Consider the following 18,104-nt stretch of genomic DNA (forward strand, 5'->3'; position numbering starts at 1 on the left):
ACCTTAAACCATTACTCATGATAAAACACAATTTGCAGATCTCACTTAGACTTTTCAGCAAAACTCTAAACACATTCTCATTCTCTAAACACATTCTGCACTGTAATGCACATGTCATCCATACTGGTAAACACAAGTGGCAACAATCAAATACAAATAGAGAACACACGTCATTGATTGAACACAACCACTCAAAACTGATTTAACCTGTTTCAGATGATGCCCAAAGACAAGAAGCAGCACACTGATCACGTTTACTCCTTTGATTTTTGTCCATTTTAGTATCGTATACTGTAGTACAGTGGACTGTAGGCTGTATACTGTACAATGAACAAACTGTATGTCCCTGAACATTGTGCTTTCCATTTGTTAACAGCACTGATTGCTCAATTGATTTTGACTGGTTGCAGGTTCATATCAACAAAGAACAATAATTACAGTATCACAGAGAGGACAAGTGTGTGAGATGCAGGGTACATTACTGTAGAAATAGGGGTACAAGGAGGAGGAAGAACACACAAAAAATTGCAAAGAGCAAAGCAGAGGAGTAATGTCTGATACATTTTGAGCTACTATGATAGAACATGTTTCCGTTCATCAAAAGACAATGACGGAAACATGAAATTTGTTTTGAGATTAAAAATGTACTTCTCCCTGAACTCTTTGATGGTACAGTAAGGTGTCACGGGTAAGTCTACACAGAATAGCAGTCCATAGATATCTTTCGAGAACTATATGTTTTGAACAATGTGTTTTCTATTTTTTGGTGTATTGTTTACTGACTGCTTGATAGTGTGTATCTTTTTGATCACTTTGTTTATGATTTGAGAGCAGTGTTTGATTTTGAACACAGGTAAAACTGTTTTGAGGTGAAAGTTTCATTTTGCAAGAGGAGTCAGAGGTTTTGTGAATAGTGCTTGAAGATGAGGTTTTGTGTTTAACGTTTTCAGAAAATGGAGCAAGGTTTCAGAAATTGTGTTTTAGCAATTGAGAAAAACTGTAACACGAAGCAACACAACATCTTCTAACATCAGCGATATAGCCTGTGTTCACTTCACTTGGCTCAGTTTTTTCCCCGACCACACTACTGCGCTGGCTTATGACATCATCGAAACTGAACTTTCACCTTTCAGGAACATAAATCAGAATAATATCCAGAATATTTATCAATTGAAATTGCAATGAAATATAGTGATTTCCCTTACAGAATTCTAAACATATCCCCATTCTAGGAAATTATGAAATTATAAAATAATACTTCTAGGTCGCAACATACAGCAGTTACAGTGATATTAAAGTGTACTGTTTATTTTATTTAAAGGCAACTGGACTCAAGTCTCCTCATTTATAGCACTGCACTTTCTGGTGTTTCTCCATCTGAAGAAAGATTCAGAAACACTATTAGTGAACGGCTTGTTATGTGTATCAGTAGAAAGAGCATTAAACTGTGAAGCATTAAAAAAACTTTGTGGCTATAAAATTGTTTTATATACTGAAATCTGACAAATCTTTGCTGTGAAACAATACAGAAGTGAGAACAGACTAACAACAGCGTAACAAATGACTGTAGATTATTCTGACAGAGTTACAGTTATACTGGACTAATGGTGCTTTACACTAAATCTTCATTTATTAAGCAAAATGTATTCAGAGGTTGTAAACTACAAAACTGACTTTGAATTAATTGTGAGTCATGTACAAGATTTTCTGATGTTTAAAATATGAAATCAGTCCCATTTAAATATTAACTTTTCTATTGTTTCTATATTGATCCTATATATTAATCTACAGTGATGAATTCACTTATTTGTGGAGTGAGGACGGATCCAGACTGGGATTGTAACTAGTTTCCTCAAATGCTCCTGTCTTGGTTTGTTCATATCATTAAGTCTTCATGATTTTGCTGGTGTATTAGTGACTGTATGGCATTTATTAATGATGCTTTTAACTCACACATGAACTGAACATTGATCTGAGTCATTTTCTCTTTCTGTCTTCAGTCTGAGTAGATGCAGTATTACAGAAGAACAGAGACTCATCCTGACGTCAGCTCTGAAATCAAACCCATCACACCTGAGAGAGCTGGACCTGAGCGGGAATAAACTAGGAGACTCTGGACTGAAACACTTATGTGACTTACTGAAGGATTCACACTGTAAACTGGAGAGACTGAGGTCAGTCACATTCACATACAAGAAAGAAAAAAGTCTTTTGATATTTGAATGAAAGAGAATAAAGAGTTTGTTTTTCTTATTTCTGCTAATGTAGGTTAAGCTGCTGTTATATGTCAGATGAAGGTTGTTCTGCTCTGACTTCAGCTCTGAAATCAAACCCATCACACCTGAGAGATCTGAACCTGAGTGTGAATAAACTAGGAGTCTCTGGAGTGAAAAACCTCAGTGATCTACTGATGAACCCGCAATTCAAGCTGGAGAAACTACAGTTAGTATCATTATACTGTACATGTTGCACACTTAAAACAGACTGTCTTCTCTTTTGCAACTTTATTTTGCCAGTTCTGTTGGAATTATCTTTTTAACACGAAGCAACACAACATCTTCTAACATCAGCGATATAGCCTGTGTTCACTTCACTTGGCTCAGTTTTTTCCCCGACCACACTACTGCGCTGGCTTATGACATCATCATAACTGAACTTTCACCTTTCAGGAACATAAATCAGAATAATATCCAGAATATTTATCAATTGAAATTGCAATGAAATATAGTGATTTCCCTTACAGAATTCTAAACATATCCCCATTCTAGGAAATTATGAAATTATAAAATAATACTTCTAGGTCGCAACATACAGCAGTTACAGTGATATTAAAGTGTACTGTTTATTTTATTTTAAGGCAACTGGACTCAAGTCTCCTCATTTATAGCACTGCACTTTCTGGTGTTTCTCCATCTGAAGAAAGATTCAGAAACACTATTAGTTAACGGCTTGTTATGTGTATCAGTAGAAAGAGCATTAAACTGTGAAGCATTTGAAATTTTGTGGCTATAAAATTGTTTCATATACTGAAATCTGACAAATCTTTGCTTTGAAACAATACAGAAGTGAGAATAGACTAACAACAGCGTAACTGTCACGGATTGGCCAGGTTCATCCACCACAATCACCCAGCGATCACAGTCACCTGAGTTTTAATAAGTCACACCTGCACCCCATCAATCACCACTGCTTCATAAGCACACCTCACGCACCTCTCATTGTCCGGGCTCGTTTATCCGAAGCGGACTCATAGTGCTTCTCTCTATGAGTTTCACTACTAAACTTACCTGTGTTTACTTACCAGTTCTCTACGACGATTCCAGTCTGTTCCAGTCTGTTCAGATCTCATCTCGAGTGGTGTCCGAGCCGTAAGCCTGTCTGTCCCATCAAGTGGTGCGTGAGTGTGTGCTATCACCTGTCATTCTCTTCATACGAAGTTCATCTCCACTCTGAAGTCTCATCCTGCCGTTCCTGCAAAAGATACAGCGATCAGTCATTCACGAATTACATTCAAGAACTCTGCACTTCTGAACTCTGATACTTACCTAAATTCAGCACGTTGAATCTTCTTGACACTCATCTGTTTAAATAAACATTACATCACTACTTACCTTGTTGTCCGTCTGCTTCCGTAACAGTAAGCCCGGACCTAAAAGACAGCGGCAGCATGAGTGTTCCAGATCCCTTTCAAGAGCTGGTGGATTCATTGAAGAGGGTATTAACACTTCATCCTACCATGGCGGTTGGATGGCTACTCCAACCTTCACGCCTTCCGCACCACCAGCACCACCACCTTCGAGCACTTCTTCGTCCACCGCATCTTCCAGTCCCATGGCCCGACCAGCGCCCTACTCTGGCGGGGCGGAGGAGTGCAACGGATTTTTGCTTCAATGTTCTCTCATATTCACCATGCAGCCCACATTATATCCCACCGATCAGTCAAAAATTGCATTCATTACATCTCTTCTCACCGGTCCAGCTCTCCAATGGGCTGAAACAATTTGGAAGCAAGCTGGTCCCGCCATTAGTTCCATTCAAGCCTTTGTTTCCCACTTCAAAGAAGTATTCGGCCGAACAGATGGAGAGATATCAGCCGGTGAGCAACTCTATCATTTGTCTCAAGGAAATATGTCTACTCATGAATATGCCCTTCGCTTTCGCACTCTAGCGGCAGCCAGTGGATGGAACGAATGGTCCTTACTGACCACCTACCGGCTTGGTCTCACACCTCAACTCCGTTTGCAGCTGGCCGCCTTGGGTGATGCTATGGGGCTCGAAAAGTTCATTCAACAATCCATCCGATGTTCAGACCGTATACAATCTTATCAGTCCCATTCTAACTCTACTGCACTCCTCCGCCCATCTGAAACCGCCAGCCCTCCAGAACCAGAGCCCATGATCATCGAGGCTGGTAAACTTACCGCTGCTGAGCGACAGAGGAGGCTGACCCGGGGTCTTTGTATGTATTGTGGAGCCAGTGGGCATGTTCGGTTGAACTGTCCAACTCGTCCCATACGAACATCGGTGAGTGTATTCCATATTGATGAAGAAAAAATGCAACCACTCACTTCTTGTGTCCAGTTAACCACCCAGACATCATCTGTTTCAGTTCATGCCCTCATCGACTCCGGGTCAGCTGGAAATTTCATCTCGGGGACCCTCTGTCGCCAGCTCCAGCTCCGTACCGAAGCCTCGTCAATAGTTTACCAGATTCAACCCATATCCAAGTTCATCACTGCACGTCCTCGTATTCACCGGAAATGTGAACCCATTACGCTTCATGTCGGAGCCCTACAGCAAGAGGATATCCAGCTGCTGGTTCTGGAGGGGGCCAATGCGGATATTATACTGGGACGTCCGTGGCTGGTGAAGCATGATCCCATCATCTCTTGGGGCTCCGGGGAAGTGATGAAGTGGGGCAAGGATTGCTCACCAAAATGTTTTCCATTTCTTCCACGTCCTGTTTTGAATCCTGTTCCAGTCTATGTCACATCAGTCGAAAGTCCACTCGAAAAACAGTCCACGAAGATTCCTGATATCTACTCATCTTTCCAAGACATCTTCTGCCCCAAGAGAGCTTCCCAGTTACCACCTCATCGGCCATGGGACTGCGCCATAGACCTGATTCCTGATGCTCCTTTGCCCAGAGGTAAGATCTACCCGTTGTCACTTCCAGAGACCAAGGCCATGGAGGAGTACATTCAGGAAGCTCTCGATCAAGGGTATATTCGGCATTCTACATCTCCCGCAGCATCCAGCTTCTTCTTTGTGGCCAAAAAGGATGGAGGGCTGCGGCCATGCATTGATTACCGGACCCTGAACCAAGGAACCATCAAATTCAAATATCCTCTTCCTCTCGTCCCTGCGGCCCTCGAACAACTCCGTTCAGCGACCATCTTCACGAAGTTGGACCTCTGCAGCGCTTACAACCTGGTGAGAATACGAGAAGGGGATGAATGGAAGACGGCTTTTGTGACCCCTACTGGCCACTATGAATATCTGGTTATGCCCTATGGTCTGGTCAACGCCCCTTCCGTGTTTCAAAACTTCATTCATGAGGTCCTCCGGGAGTTCCTGCATCGCTTCGTGGTCGTCTATATAGATGACATCCTCATCTACTCCCGGAGTGAAGCCGAACATCGTCACCACGTTGCGGAGGTCCTTCTTACACTCAGAGCTCATCATCTCTTCCTGAAGGCCGAGAAATGTTCTTTCCATCTTCCATCAGTCCAGTTCCTAGGATACCTCATTGACCGTCAGGGGGTCCGCATGGACGAGAGGAAGGTCACAGCAGTAACCACCTGGCCAGAACCCACCACGATAAAAGAACTCCAGAGATTCCTTGGTTTTGCCAACTTTTACAGACGTTTCATACGAGGTTACAGCATCATCAACACTCCACTCACCAACTTACTCAAAGGTAAACCCAAAAGTCTCCTCTGGACTCCTGAAGCGGCCGCAGCCTTCCAATCCCTCAAGTCTGCCTTCACTCAAGCACCTCTCCTGACTCACACTGATCTTGAGCTTCCTTTCGTCGTGGAGGTGGATGCCTCAACCTCCGGAGTTGGAGCCGTCCTTTCTCAACTTCATGGGACACCAAAACTACTCCATCCAAGTGCCTACTTCTCTCGGAAGCTCAGCCCGGCGGAGAGGAATTACGACATCGGCAACCGTGAACTCCTGGCCATCAAGCTCGCCCTAGAAGAGTGGCGACATTGGCTGGAGGGCGCCATCCACCCATTCCAAGTCATCACAGACCATAAAAATCTCCAGTACCTCCGTGATGCAAAACGTCTCTGTCCCCGTCAGGCCAGATGGTCATTATTCTTCTTGAGATTCCATTTCACCATTACCTACCGTCCTGGTCCTAAGAATGTCCGTGCCGATGCTTTGTCCAGACTACATGATACTCCAGAGACTCCCGAGACAACCACCAACATTCTACCCGAAGATATCATCATCAGTCCCATCGAATGGTCTGCTCCTCCAGCCGTCGCCACTCCTGATCCTCGTCCTCCTCCGGGCTGTCCACCTGATCGCCAGTTCATCCCTAGGACACAACGGGTAGATCTCATCCACACTATTCATACCTCTCTGGGCACTGGACATCCCGGGGCCAACAACACTCTCTCGCTGCTATCCGATCGCTTCTGGTGGCCGGGTATGGCAAGGGATGTGAAGCGGTATGTCCAAGGCTGTAAGGAGTGTGCCATGTCCAAAAGTCCCAGACATCTTCCTGCAGGAAAGCTCCATCCCTTGCCAATTCCAAACCGCCCCTGGTCACACCTAGAAGTTGATTTCATGACCGATTTACCATCATCGGATGGAAACACCTGCATCTTCGTCATCGTCGATCGCTTCTCTAAGTTCTGCAGACTATTACCACTAAGAGGTCTTCCCACTGCCCGGGAAAACCGCCGAACTCCTCTTCCATCATGTCTTTCGCTATTATGGGATCCCGTTTTTCAAGCTCCTAGCTGTGACAGTCAGCCTCTCCTCTGGCTACCACCCTCAGACCAACGGCCAGACGGAGAGGAAGATCCAGGAAGTGGGGTGGTTCCTCAGGACCTTCTGCCACGGCCACCAGAACTCCTGGAACCAGTTTCTGGGCTGGGCAGAGTATGCCCAAAATTCACTGCGGCAACCCACGACAGGCCTCACACCATTCCAGTGTGTTCTCGGATTCCAGCCTCCTCTATTTCCCTGGGATGGTGAACCATCTGAGGTCCCCGCAGTGGATTACTGGTTCCGGGAGAGCGAGAGAGTCTGGGACGAAGCTCACCATCATCTGCAGAGGGCAGTTCGCAGATCCAAGACAGTCGCTGACCGGAGGAGGATTTCGGGTCCAGTCTACGTTCCAGGAGATAAGGTTTGGCTCTCCACTCGCGATATTCGTCTGCGACTGCCCTCCAAGAAACTGAGTCCCAGGTTTGTTGGCCCCTTTACCATCCTGAAACAGGTCAATCCCGTCACTTTCAAACTCCAGCTACCACCACAGTACAGAATTCATCCCACATTTCACGTCTCCTTGCTCAAACCCTTTCACGAACCTCTTGTTCCCTCCACAGAACCTGGCCATGAAGAGGAACCTCCTCCCCCCTTGATGCTGGAAGAAGGGTCCATCTACTCCGTTCGTGAAATCCTGCAGTCCCGACGTCGTGGTGGTCAGTTGGAATATCTGGTCGATTGGGAGGGATACGGACCAGAGGAGAGATCATGGATCCCAAGAGTCGACATCCTAGATCCCACGCTCATGGAAGAGTTCCATTCCAGTCATCCTCAGTACCCTGGACCTCGTGGACGTGGAAGACCACCACGGCGTCGGAGACCTCGGCCCTCAGGAGCGGGCCCTGGGGAGGGGGGTAGTGTCACGGATTGGCCAGGTTCATCCACCACAATCACCCAGCGATCACAGTCACCTGAGTTTTAATAAGTCACACCTGCACCCCATCAATCACCACTGCTTCATAAGCACACCTCACGCACCTCTCATTGTCCGGGCTCGTTTATCCGAAGCAGACTCATAGTGCTTCTCTCTATGAGTTTCACTACTAAACTTACCTGTGTTTACTTACCAGTTCTCTACGACGATTCCAGTCTGTTCCAGTCTGTTCAGATCTCATCTCGAGTGGTGTCCGAGCCGTAAGCCTGTCTGTCCCATCAAGTGGTGCGTGAGTGTGTGCTATCACCTGTCATTCTCTTCATACGAAGTTCATCTCCACTCTGAAGTCTCATCCTGCCGTTCCTGCAAAAGATACAGCGATCAGTCATTCACGAATTACATTCAAGAACTCTGCACTTCTGAACTCTGATACTTACCTAAATTCAGCACGTTGAATCTTCTTGACACTCATCTGTTTAAATAAACATTACATCACTACTTACCTTGTTGTCCGTCTGCTTCCGTAACAGTAACAAATGACAGTAGATTATTCTGACAGAGTTACAGTTATACTGGACTAATGATGCTTTACACTAAATCTTAATTTATTAAGCAAAATGTGTATTCAGATGTTGTAAACTACAAAACTGACTTTGAATTAATTGTGAGTCATGTACAAGATTTTCTGATGTTTAAAATATAAAATCAGTCTATTTAAATGTTACTTTTCTATTGTTTCTATATTGATCCTATATAGTAATCTACAGTGATAAATTCACTTATTTGTGGAGTGAGGACGGATCCAGACTGGGATTGTAACTAGTTTCCTCAAATGCTTCTGTCTTGGTTTGTTCATATCATTAAGTCTCCATGATTTTGCTGGTGTATTAGTGACTGTATGGCATTTATTAATGATGCTTTTAACTCACACATGAACTGAACATGGATCTGAGTAATTTTCTCTTTCTGTCTTCAGTCTGAGTGGATGCAGTATTACAGAGGAACAGTGTCTCATCCTGACTTCAGCTCTGACATCAAACCCATCACACCTGAGAGAGCTGAACCTGAGCGGGAATAAACTAGGAGACTCTGGAGTGAAAAACCTCAGTGATCTACTGATGAACCCACAATTCAAGCTGGAAAAACTACAGTTAGTATCATTATACTGTACAACAGTTACAGTGTGATGGTTTGAACAGAAACAGAAAGTTTGCTGTTTGGTTTATTTTAAAGGTACACTGTGTAGTTTTAAAGTATTTTATTAGCTAAAATCATTGTCTTTATTCATAAATATGTCCTCATTGTTGTAAAATTTCCTCTGCCAATGATCTGACTTATCCTCGTAAGCGAAGAATTTCTTATCTTTATTTACATTAGACGGGTAAGTCCAAGGAGGCCTCCATGGCGTTCCAACATTTTGAAAAACTATAATAGCAGAGAGGGACAAAAAGCTCTAGCCTTCCTCAACGCCTTTCCTCAACTCATTTTCGTTTAGAGCCACCGTCACGTGACTGAAACCAGCTGAAACAGACAAGGAGAGCAGTGAGAGGCGCTTGTCACTGCCCCGGTAAATCTGAAAGGCTGCACTGCACGGTACTTCATAATGCAGGATCTTACTTATGCAGAGCCACAGGAGATGCTTTTTACAGTCTGTGATTCATACTGTAACATTCGTTTGTTCGTTGTGTGTCAAGTTGCAGTTTGGAATAACGAACCTCATCACCAAGAAAAACTCGATGAAGTGCTATTGGAAGACATGTTGTCAGCTTCTTGGTACATAACGGCTACCGTAGTTGCAACACGCATTTGAAAAGGCGAGGCGCTAGAGAGCACTATTCGTTTGAATGCAAAATACAATTACACCACTAAATGGGAGAAATTCCTACACAGTGTACCTTTAAGGCAGTGTTTCCCAACCCTGCTCCTGAAGGACCCCCAACACTGCACGTTTTCTTTATCTCCCTAATCAAACACCTGATTCAACCCATCAGCTCATTAGAAGAAACTCTGGGACCTGAAATGGGTGTGTCAGAAAGAGGAGTCTCATCTTTCTGACTCCTTCAGGAGCAGGGTTGGGAAACACTGCTTTAAGGCAACTGGAGCATCATCATTTATAGCGCTGCACTTTCTCAAGCATTGGGTGATTGTCTATTTTCTTTTGTTGTTTGATTAACATTAATCACACAGAATATTAGCCTGCTGGTCCGGCCCTTTAAGACCTGCAAGAAAACATAAGATTTATTTTTATATATGGTGTTTACGTTCACTAAAGACATACCCGACTGTGTTTATGTGAATACTTGCCAGGATGTGCATTTTTACATATAATTTTGACTATTCAAACCTAATAATCCATGAAAGAGAACTGAAATCTCGATTGCATGCTGTGAAAGGTGTGTGTGCGCTTCAGGGGCCTCATTTATAACCGCTGCACAAAACAGGCCCTGAAAGAGGCGTACGCCACTTCCGACGGATAAGTTGTAATTTATAAAAACAAACTTGACGGGAAAATTTGCCCACCTGCACGCAAACCCAGACCCATGCGTACAAACGTTTTGGAGACGGAGCAGTTTGGCGACACCGATGGTGAGCTGGAGTTAAATGTCTTTTTGGTCACTTTTAGACAGGAAAATCTAAAGAAAATTATACATATAGGCTTACAGAAAGATAATACAAATATAATTTCACTCACCAAGCCTATCACTTGAAGGGAGGGCGGGAGGCCTGGAATACACATATGTACTAACTATTTGGGGTAGTGAAACATATGGCAGTCCCTGAGGTAGTCCCAATCCGAGGGAAGTGGGAGCGTACTCAACAGGGACGACAGAACAAGTCTGTCAAGGGGAAGACACGGCTGAACTGCACGTGGCATCATGGGTCACCGTAGAAACCACTGGAAAAACACCCAGTCTACTAGCAACTCCTTACTAGAGGTAGCAGACCTGGCGCCAGGCGGTCCGCCACGCCTGGCACCGGAGGGGTGATGGAGGAACTCACGAGGCTCACCGACGTTGGGCGCCAACGGAGCAAAGACGCACGTATCCGGCCGAGGCACGGAGTGGCGTAGCAAGCCGACACAACCTATTCCCTCGCACCACTGGCCGTAGCGAGTACTCGGGAGGAAACAGGTTCTACACGTAGGCTATAAACCCTAGAGAAAGTGTTAGGTGTCGCCCAGCCCGCAGCTCTACAGATGTCTGTCAGCGAGGCGCCTTGAGCCAAAGCCCAGGAAGCGGCAACACCTCTAGTAGAGTGAGCGCGCAACCTGGGAGGACAAGGCTCACCCAGAGACTCATACGCTCGGGTGATAGCATCCACTAACCAGTGGCTAACCTCTGCTTGGAGATAGCCTTCCCCTTCTGCTGGCCTCCATAACAGACAAAGAGCTGATTAGGCATGTGCCGGTATCACATTTTCATGCTGCCATTAATTGAGTTAGCTTTTATCACGGTATACGGTATTATCACAATATTTGAATTGCACATGAGAAACAGATGGATTAGGGGGGTGATGTAAAAAATAAATAAAACTTGCATCACAAGGTGTAATTGTGATTGTCAAAACATTTGGTAACTAAACTGAATTTTATTAAGTTCGATTGCTTAACACAAATTTAACGATTTCAATTCAATACTTGGGATTTGATTTAAATCTTGATTCAATATTGACTAATTTTGGATAAATTTTAGGAAGGCTACATAGATAGCCCACGTTATTTTTTTCTCATGAAAAAAAATATCTCACATAATGCTATGTAACCATATAGAGCCCTATCAGCTGGTATTGTTAAAGGTTACAAATAACGAATTAAATCAAATATAATGTGGTTTTCATTATAATAACAATTATGTAATGACACAAGTAAAAATATAATAAATATGTAAAAAAGTGCAGTGCACATATTCAGCAAAATACTCCTCTTTATCTATTTGTTTTAGTCATCTAACATGCTGCTGGTCATTAAATGGTTTAAATGTAACGTTCTGTGACACAATTGTTCTCCTGTTTCATATCAAAAGTAACCTGCTCTGTCTTGTTTGACGGTCTTCGTGTCCTCTTTGCTCCGCGATTTTTCTCTGCGTGAGAAAACGGATGTGTGGCGTGAGCGTGTGAAGAGTCTCGCGCTGAATGCGTAGAGTTGGCAGCTCTGCTTTTAGAAGCGGGATGGATCCGGATAGATCGGCGGCGGCCATAGACTGTAGGCGGCGGCGGCGGCGGCGGCGGCGTTCCTCCTTCCACCATGCTGCTTCTCCATGTGAGGACTGTTTACATTAGACTAGAAGTGCGCACCGGCCGCATGCTTATACACGTGGCGATTGTTTACATCAGAATGCGCACGTGATTCGCGCAGCATATACGCAGTGTTTAAGCGGTTGATGGAAAATACGCTATAATGCGCGTTCTAAAAATCTAAATTCGGATCTATAATTTTTCACGGTATTTTGAAGTGCCCGCGATAACAATATTGTGCATATTCATTACCGCGATTTATCGCATTACCGAATACCGGCACATGTCTAGAGCTGATCTGAGGTTCTGAAGCTTTGCGTTCTGTCAATATAAACGCGCAGGGCGTGGACGGGACAGAGAAAAGCTAGGGCTGGGTCTGCCTCCTCCTGGGGCAGCGCTTGCAGGTTCACTACCTGATCCGCGAAGGGAGTGGTAGGAACCTTGGGCACATATCCGAGCCGGGGTCTCAATACAACATGAGAAAGGCCTGGCCCGAACTCTAGGCACGATTCGTCGATCGAAAAAGCCTGCAGATCCCCAACCCTCTTGAAAGAAGCCAATGCCAACAGGAGCGCTGTCTTAACCCTCTGGGGACCAAGCTGTTTTTGGGGTCCTTGAGATGTTCTGACATGCCTTGACATTTGTGCTTTTTTCAGTTATTTATAAACATGTTAATGGCTAAGGTGTAAATTCACTCTATATAGCACAAACAGGGCTACCATAATATGCGAGCAACGTGTATGTAGATGTTTGTATTTTTAAGAGAATAATGTTTATGCGTGGTTATTGGAAAAAATAAAAATGAAAGTTGCTGAATTAAGACCACAAAACACATTAAATATGTGTCCACAAGACTTTTGACTAATGGATGTTGTCCCTTTGAGTTCTAGCTTCAAAATGATGTGAAAATAGTCTTGCTTTATCGTTCACAGAAAAAAAATACATTGATTTAAATGGTGTAAAACAGGTTTTGCTTGGAAAGCCAATATGCGAGGAGGAGGAGTAGTTTACACCTTAGAGTACAATGTCCCACCCACTCTGCATAATGACTCTGCCTAATGAGCCAGGTGTGACACTGACTGAGCCACAATGCAAGGACAAAAGATGTATTTAGACTTACATTGACCATTTAAGATTTCGCTTACATCTCTCTTGTAAATATGTTTTGCTATTTTATTAAAAATGTTACAATTACAACAATAATTACAATTTCAACAATATTTCAAGTATACTCTTTCTTTGTAAAACAAACAAAAAAAGATTATAGGCCTACATTTTATCATATGTATTCATTAGTTTGAATATAGCCAACATTGGAACATCTAACATCTTAGTCTATGACTTTATTTTTGACAAAAATAGTAGGCTATTTTATATATATATATATATATATATATATTAGGGTGCATCAAAAAACACAATTCTTGAATTTTGATATGGCTGGGTGCTAAAAATGTTCCAATATATGTAGAAACAACACATGCAAAATATTTTTCCAGTACATGATGATTTAGGGGTGCCACCACACATCTGTTTTTGTTGGATAAAGTGCTTAACAGTGCTCAATGGTCACAATGGAGATTTGAGGTAAACAATACTACAGCTCAAGAAAACTGAGGTGATCTTTCTGTTTGAGGTGATATTTCTGTGTTGGGTATGTATTATTACATAATTATTATCATATCTGTAATTGTGTCTTTGTATACTTATTTATCATAAGTCATTTAAGTCATATTTATAGGTATTTGGTGCTCATTACATCTAGCTAACGTTCTTGCTTTGGCTCTCAACGAAGGCGGTCGCATTTTCCTACCCTCCTCTCCCTTATCTTCCCTGCTTTGCTCCTCTCGTCTCGTCTACTGTCTTGTACTTTGAGAGACTCTCTCCGCACTGCTCTCCAAACTAAGAAATTATGGATTTGATCAACTGGTCTCTCAACGCAATTGACACCATCTTCTCGACGAGAAGCTTGGGTTCGGGGGAACCTGACTGCCCTGCCGGAACGTTCGCAGCTGGCTACACGATGGACGCATGGGAGAGGTGGCGGGTCGTGTGTCTGGCGGCTCTTTCCGTGGAGGACGCTGAAGATATTTACCTATTCGGAACCATGATAACAGGTTTTCTGCTGTTTGGATTAGGCATTGCCCTGGTTTATCGAGGAATTAAGAAGACGGTGACAGCTGTCCAAAGCCCCACAAGGCTGCCCGTTATGATTTAAGCAGTGGGCAGAGCTGTTGGCACTCAGACTGTGACTATGAACCACAATATGGATAACATCACGGAGAAGCTCACAGCTTTGCAAAGGCAAATGGATCGTTTCGGAGACCCAAACGGACCAGGAGCTGTGTAAATTGGAATGCGGCTACTCGTCCCAAGACCAAACAACCACAATCTTATCTGCTTTCGGCCCCCCTCTATCAGCACTGGCCTTGGCCGAGGCCGTTGCTGGAACAACAACTCCCCCTGGAGAGAGCACTGCAAAGAGACGCTCTTGCGTTCCTTCCCCGACTCCACACTGACACCTGCTGATTGTTGACTCTGTCTGGGACCTGATCAAGGTTGTCTCCATGGCAACTGCTGTGTTTCGCTATGACATCCTGCGGACTGAGGCACCTAGATTGGGATGCCAGGCGTAGCGACTCTTCAGGCCCACACATACAGAAACTCTTACATAGATACAGATATGCAATCACCCTCCCCCACCCCCCATCCCACGCCTTCGACGCTTTTTACCACCAGTTTGTCAGGCGGGTCTGTGACCAGCGCCGAAATGGCTGCAGGACCGGATGGCTGCTTGCCTGTGCTGGGTTACCTCCAACCCCCTCTCCCCTCCCCCCTCCCCTGTTGCAAGTCTTGTGTGTTCATGTTGTGTACTGATTATGTGCAAATTGCTGAGGTGTTTTACTGTCCCCAAACTGTACTCCCTATTGGAGCATAGTCTGGGGGTTGCCTTTTTTTCTCCTCAACTCTCCTCATGTTATGCTGTATTCTTACTAACTTCAGGTCGGTCCTAAATTGCATTTCGTTGCCTTGTACCTGTACTTGTGTAATGACAATAAAGTTGAATCTAATCTAGCAACAGTTTGCTAACCATAGTTAGCTATCTATGTTAGCTAAGCTATTAAGCTTAACATCAACAGTATTCTAGAGTGAACAATGTCATATTCAGAGTATACAGTGAGGAGAACAAGTATTTGGTACACTGGCGATTTTGCAGGTTTTCCCACTTACAAAGCATGTAGAGGTCTGTAACTTTTATCATAGGTACACTTCAACTGTGAGAGACGGTATCTAAAACAAAAATTCAGAACCGGTATAAAAGACACCCGTCTACTCACTCAATCAAACAGACTCAAACCTGGCCAAGACCAGAGAGCTGTGTAAGGACATCAGGGATAAAATTGTAGACATGCACAAGGCTAGGATGGGCACGATTATTAGAAAATGCAATAAGGTGACGGTCAATCTCCCTCGGTCTGGGGAACCACGCAATATCTTACCTCGTGGGGCATCAATGATCATGAGGAAGGTGAGGGATCAGCCCAGAACTATACGGCAGGACCTGGTCAATGACCTGAAGAGAGCTGGGACCACAGTCTCAAAGAAAACCATTAGTACTACCACACAACGCCGTCATGGATTAAAATCCTGCAGCGCACGCAAGGTCCCCCTGCTCAAGCCAGCGCATGTCCAGGCCCGTCTGAAGTTTGCCAATGACCATCTGGATGATCCAGAGGAGGAATGGGAGAAGGTCATGTGGTCTGATGAGACAGAAATAGAGCTTTTTGGTCTAAACTCCACTCGCCAAGTTTGGAGGAAGAAGAAGGATGAGTACAACCCCAAGAACACCATCCCAACCATGAAGCATGGAGGTGGAAACATCATTCTTTGGGGATGCTTTTCTGCAAAGGGGACAGGATGACTGCACCGTATTGAAGGGAGGATGGATGGGGCCATGTATGGCGAGATCTTGGCCAACAACCTCCTTCCCTCAGTAAGAGCATTGAAGATGGGTCATGGCTGGGTCTTCCAGCATGACAACGACCCGAAACACACAGCCAGGGCAACTAAGGAGTGGCTCTGTAAGAAGCATCTCAAGGTCCTGGAGTGGCCGAGCCAGTCTCCAGACCTGAACCCAATAGAGAATCTTTGGAGGAGCTGAAAGTCCGTATTGCCCAGCGACAGCCCCGAAACCTGAAGGATCTGGAGAAGGTCTGTAAGGAGGAGTGGGCCAAAATCCCTGCAGTGTGTGCAAACCTGTTCAAGAACTACAGGAAACGTATGATCTCTGTAATTGCAAACAACGGTTTCTGTACCCAAAATTAAGTTCTGCTTTTCTGATGTATCAAATACTTATGTCATGCAATAAAATGCAAATTAATTACTTAAAAATCATACAATGTGATTTTCTGGATTTCTGTTGAAGTTGAAGAGTACCTATGATCAAAATTACAGACTTCTACAGGCTTTGTAAGTGGGAAAACCTGAAAAATCTGCAGTGTATCAAATACTTGTTCTCCCCACTGTAGATGTCTCATGTGTATTGAGAGTAACATTGTAGTTGTTACAGTAAATTAACAGGGTAAGGCCATGTGAACATGTCCCATTGACCTCCATTCATTTTGTCTATAGGACAAATGAATGGAGAATCTTGAAAGTTGAATTCTGAGAAATGCCCAAGTTGCCCAAAGGGTTCAAACAAACAACTTTGACTTTGTTAACCCTATAGAACATGTTACTGTATAAAAGTTTACTGTACTCAACATTTCCAGGTCAACCTTTTGGCAATTAGACTAAAAATTTTTGGAAATTTCGCCAAAGTTCATGTGTTAGGTGGCACCCCTAAATCTCAATGGAATTCCTCAAAACTTTGTTAAAGTCATTTTTATGTTAATTGGAACAAAACCCAATGCCAGCCAAATTGATATTTTGAAATTAAAATTTCCCATTCAAATTTGATGCACCCTAATATATATATATATATATATACGTATATATATATATATATATATATATATATATATAACGTTAGATATGAGCAGAAATTGCTAAACAAAAGCTTATTTGATGTGGCAGTATATTCTACAGTAGCCTAAAAACTGTTTAATACGTTGCTTATACAAATATATTTTATTTCAACATATTTCAGTCGATTTTTACTCATCTCAGTAGGCTATAGCAAAGCAGTTTATTCTTTCACACACAGACGCGCAATTCATATTTAGGCTAAACAGTCTTTACAAATATGTACCCTTCATTCATCTCACAGAAAGGCGAGTCATATTATAGAAATGCGATTCATCTTTTTGCGGTTTACATAGGCCTACACTAACGTTATTCCATAACGTTATTCCAAATCAACACTTGAGAAAAGAAAACAGCCTACCTCACTCCTCAGCGGGATCTGCTCCTCATATCAGGAGATATTGCTCCTCATATCAGCACTGTTCTGAGGAATCTTTTCTCCATAAGGTAGGCTATATTATGCCTCACTCGCGGCGCTTTGTTTACAGCTGATGTGGGGGCGTTTCACAGACTGAAATGGTTCTCAGAATTTGCATTTGAATAGCACGCGCTCTCCGGGGAGTGGTCAAATTACTTTTGAATGGCTCGTAATGAGCTCGACTGGAGTCGCTCTCTTTTTATACAGATTACAGAAGCTGAGAATATTTGTTTTTTATATAAATTACTTCATTTAAAAGATGCGATCTCAAGCTTTATGCCCGTGGGTCTGTTTGCCTGTTTGACTGAATTTTCGCGGAGTTATAGATAATTTTCGAACGCGTTTCAAATGGGAGTTTACTGACAGGGGAGAAGGCAGAAATCGCATCATGTTAATTTTTCTTTATTTGTCAAAAAGCAAAACACTTTATTTTTATTGTGAGTATACAGAAAAAAAAAAGAAACTGAACAGGATCGATTGATGTATTACACGAAAATGAAAGATCAAAATTAACAGAGCATTAAGTGTTTATTTTTCATTGCTAAA

General features: G+C 43.4%; 1 protein-coding gene across 4 annotated transcripts in view; it reads left to right on the plus strand.

Annotated features, from left to right (window-relative positions):
* The window catches only part of LOC311304235 (uncharacterized protein), an 807,935-nt gene that overhangs the window by 454,563 nt on the left and 335,268 nt on the right, over positions 1–18,104 (plus strand). For all 4 annotated transcript variants that reach the window (XM_084431142.1, XM_084431143.1, XM_084431145.1 and 1 more), the window contains 3 exons: positions 2,001–2,174; positions 2,269–2,442; positions 8,859–9,032. In XM_084431142.1, coding sequence (XP_084287268.1) covers positions 2,001–2,174; positions 2,269–2,442; positions 8,859–9,032 — 522 coding nt within the window. The remainder of the gene's footprint in view (positions 1–2,000; positions 2,175–2,268; positions 2,443–8,858; positions 9,033–18,104) is intronic.

The sequence above is a fragment of the Rutilus rutilus genome (assembly GCF_951802725.1).
Source record: "Rutilus rutilus genome assembly, chromosome: 14".
Taxonomy (NCBI): Eukaryota; Metazoa; Chordata; class Actinopteri; order Cypriniformes; family Leuciscidae; genus Rutilus; species Rutilus rutilus.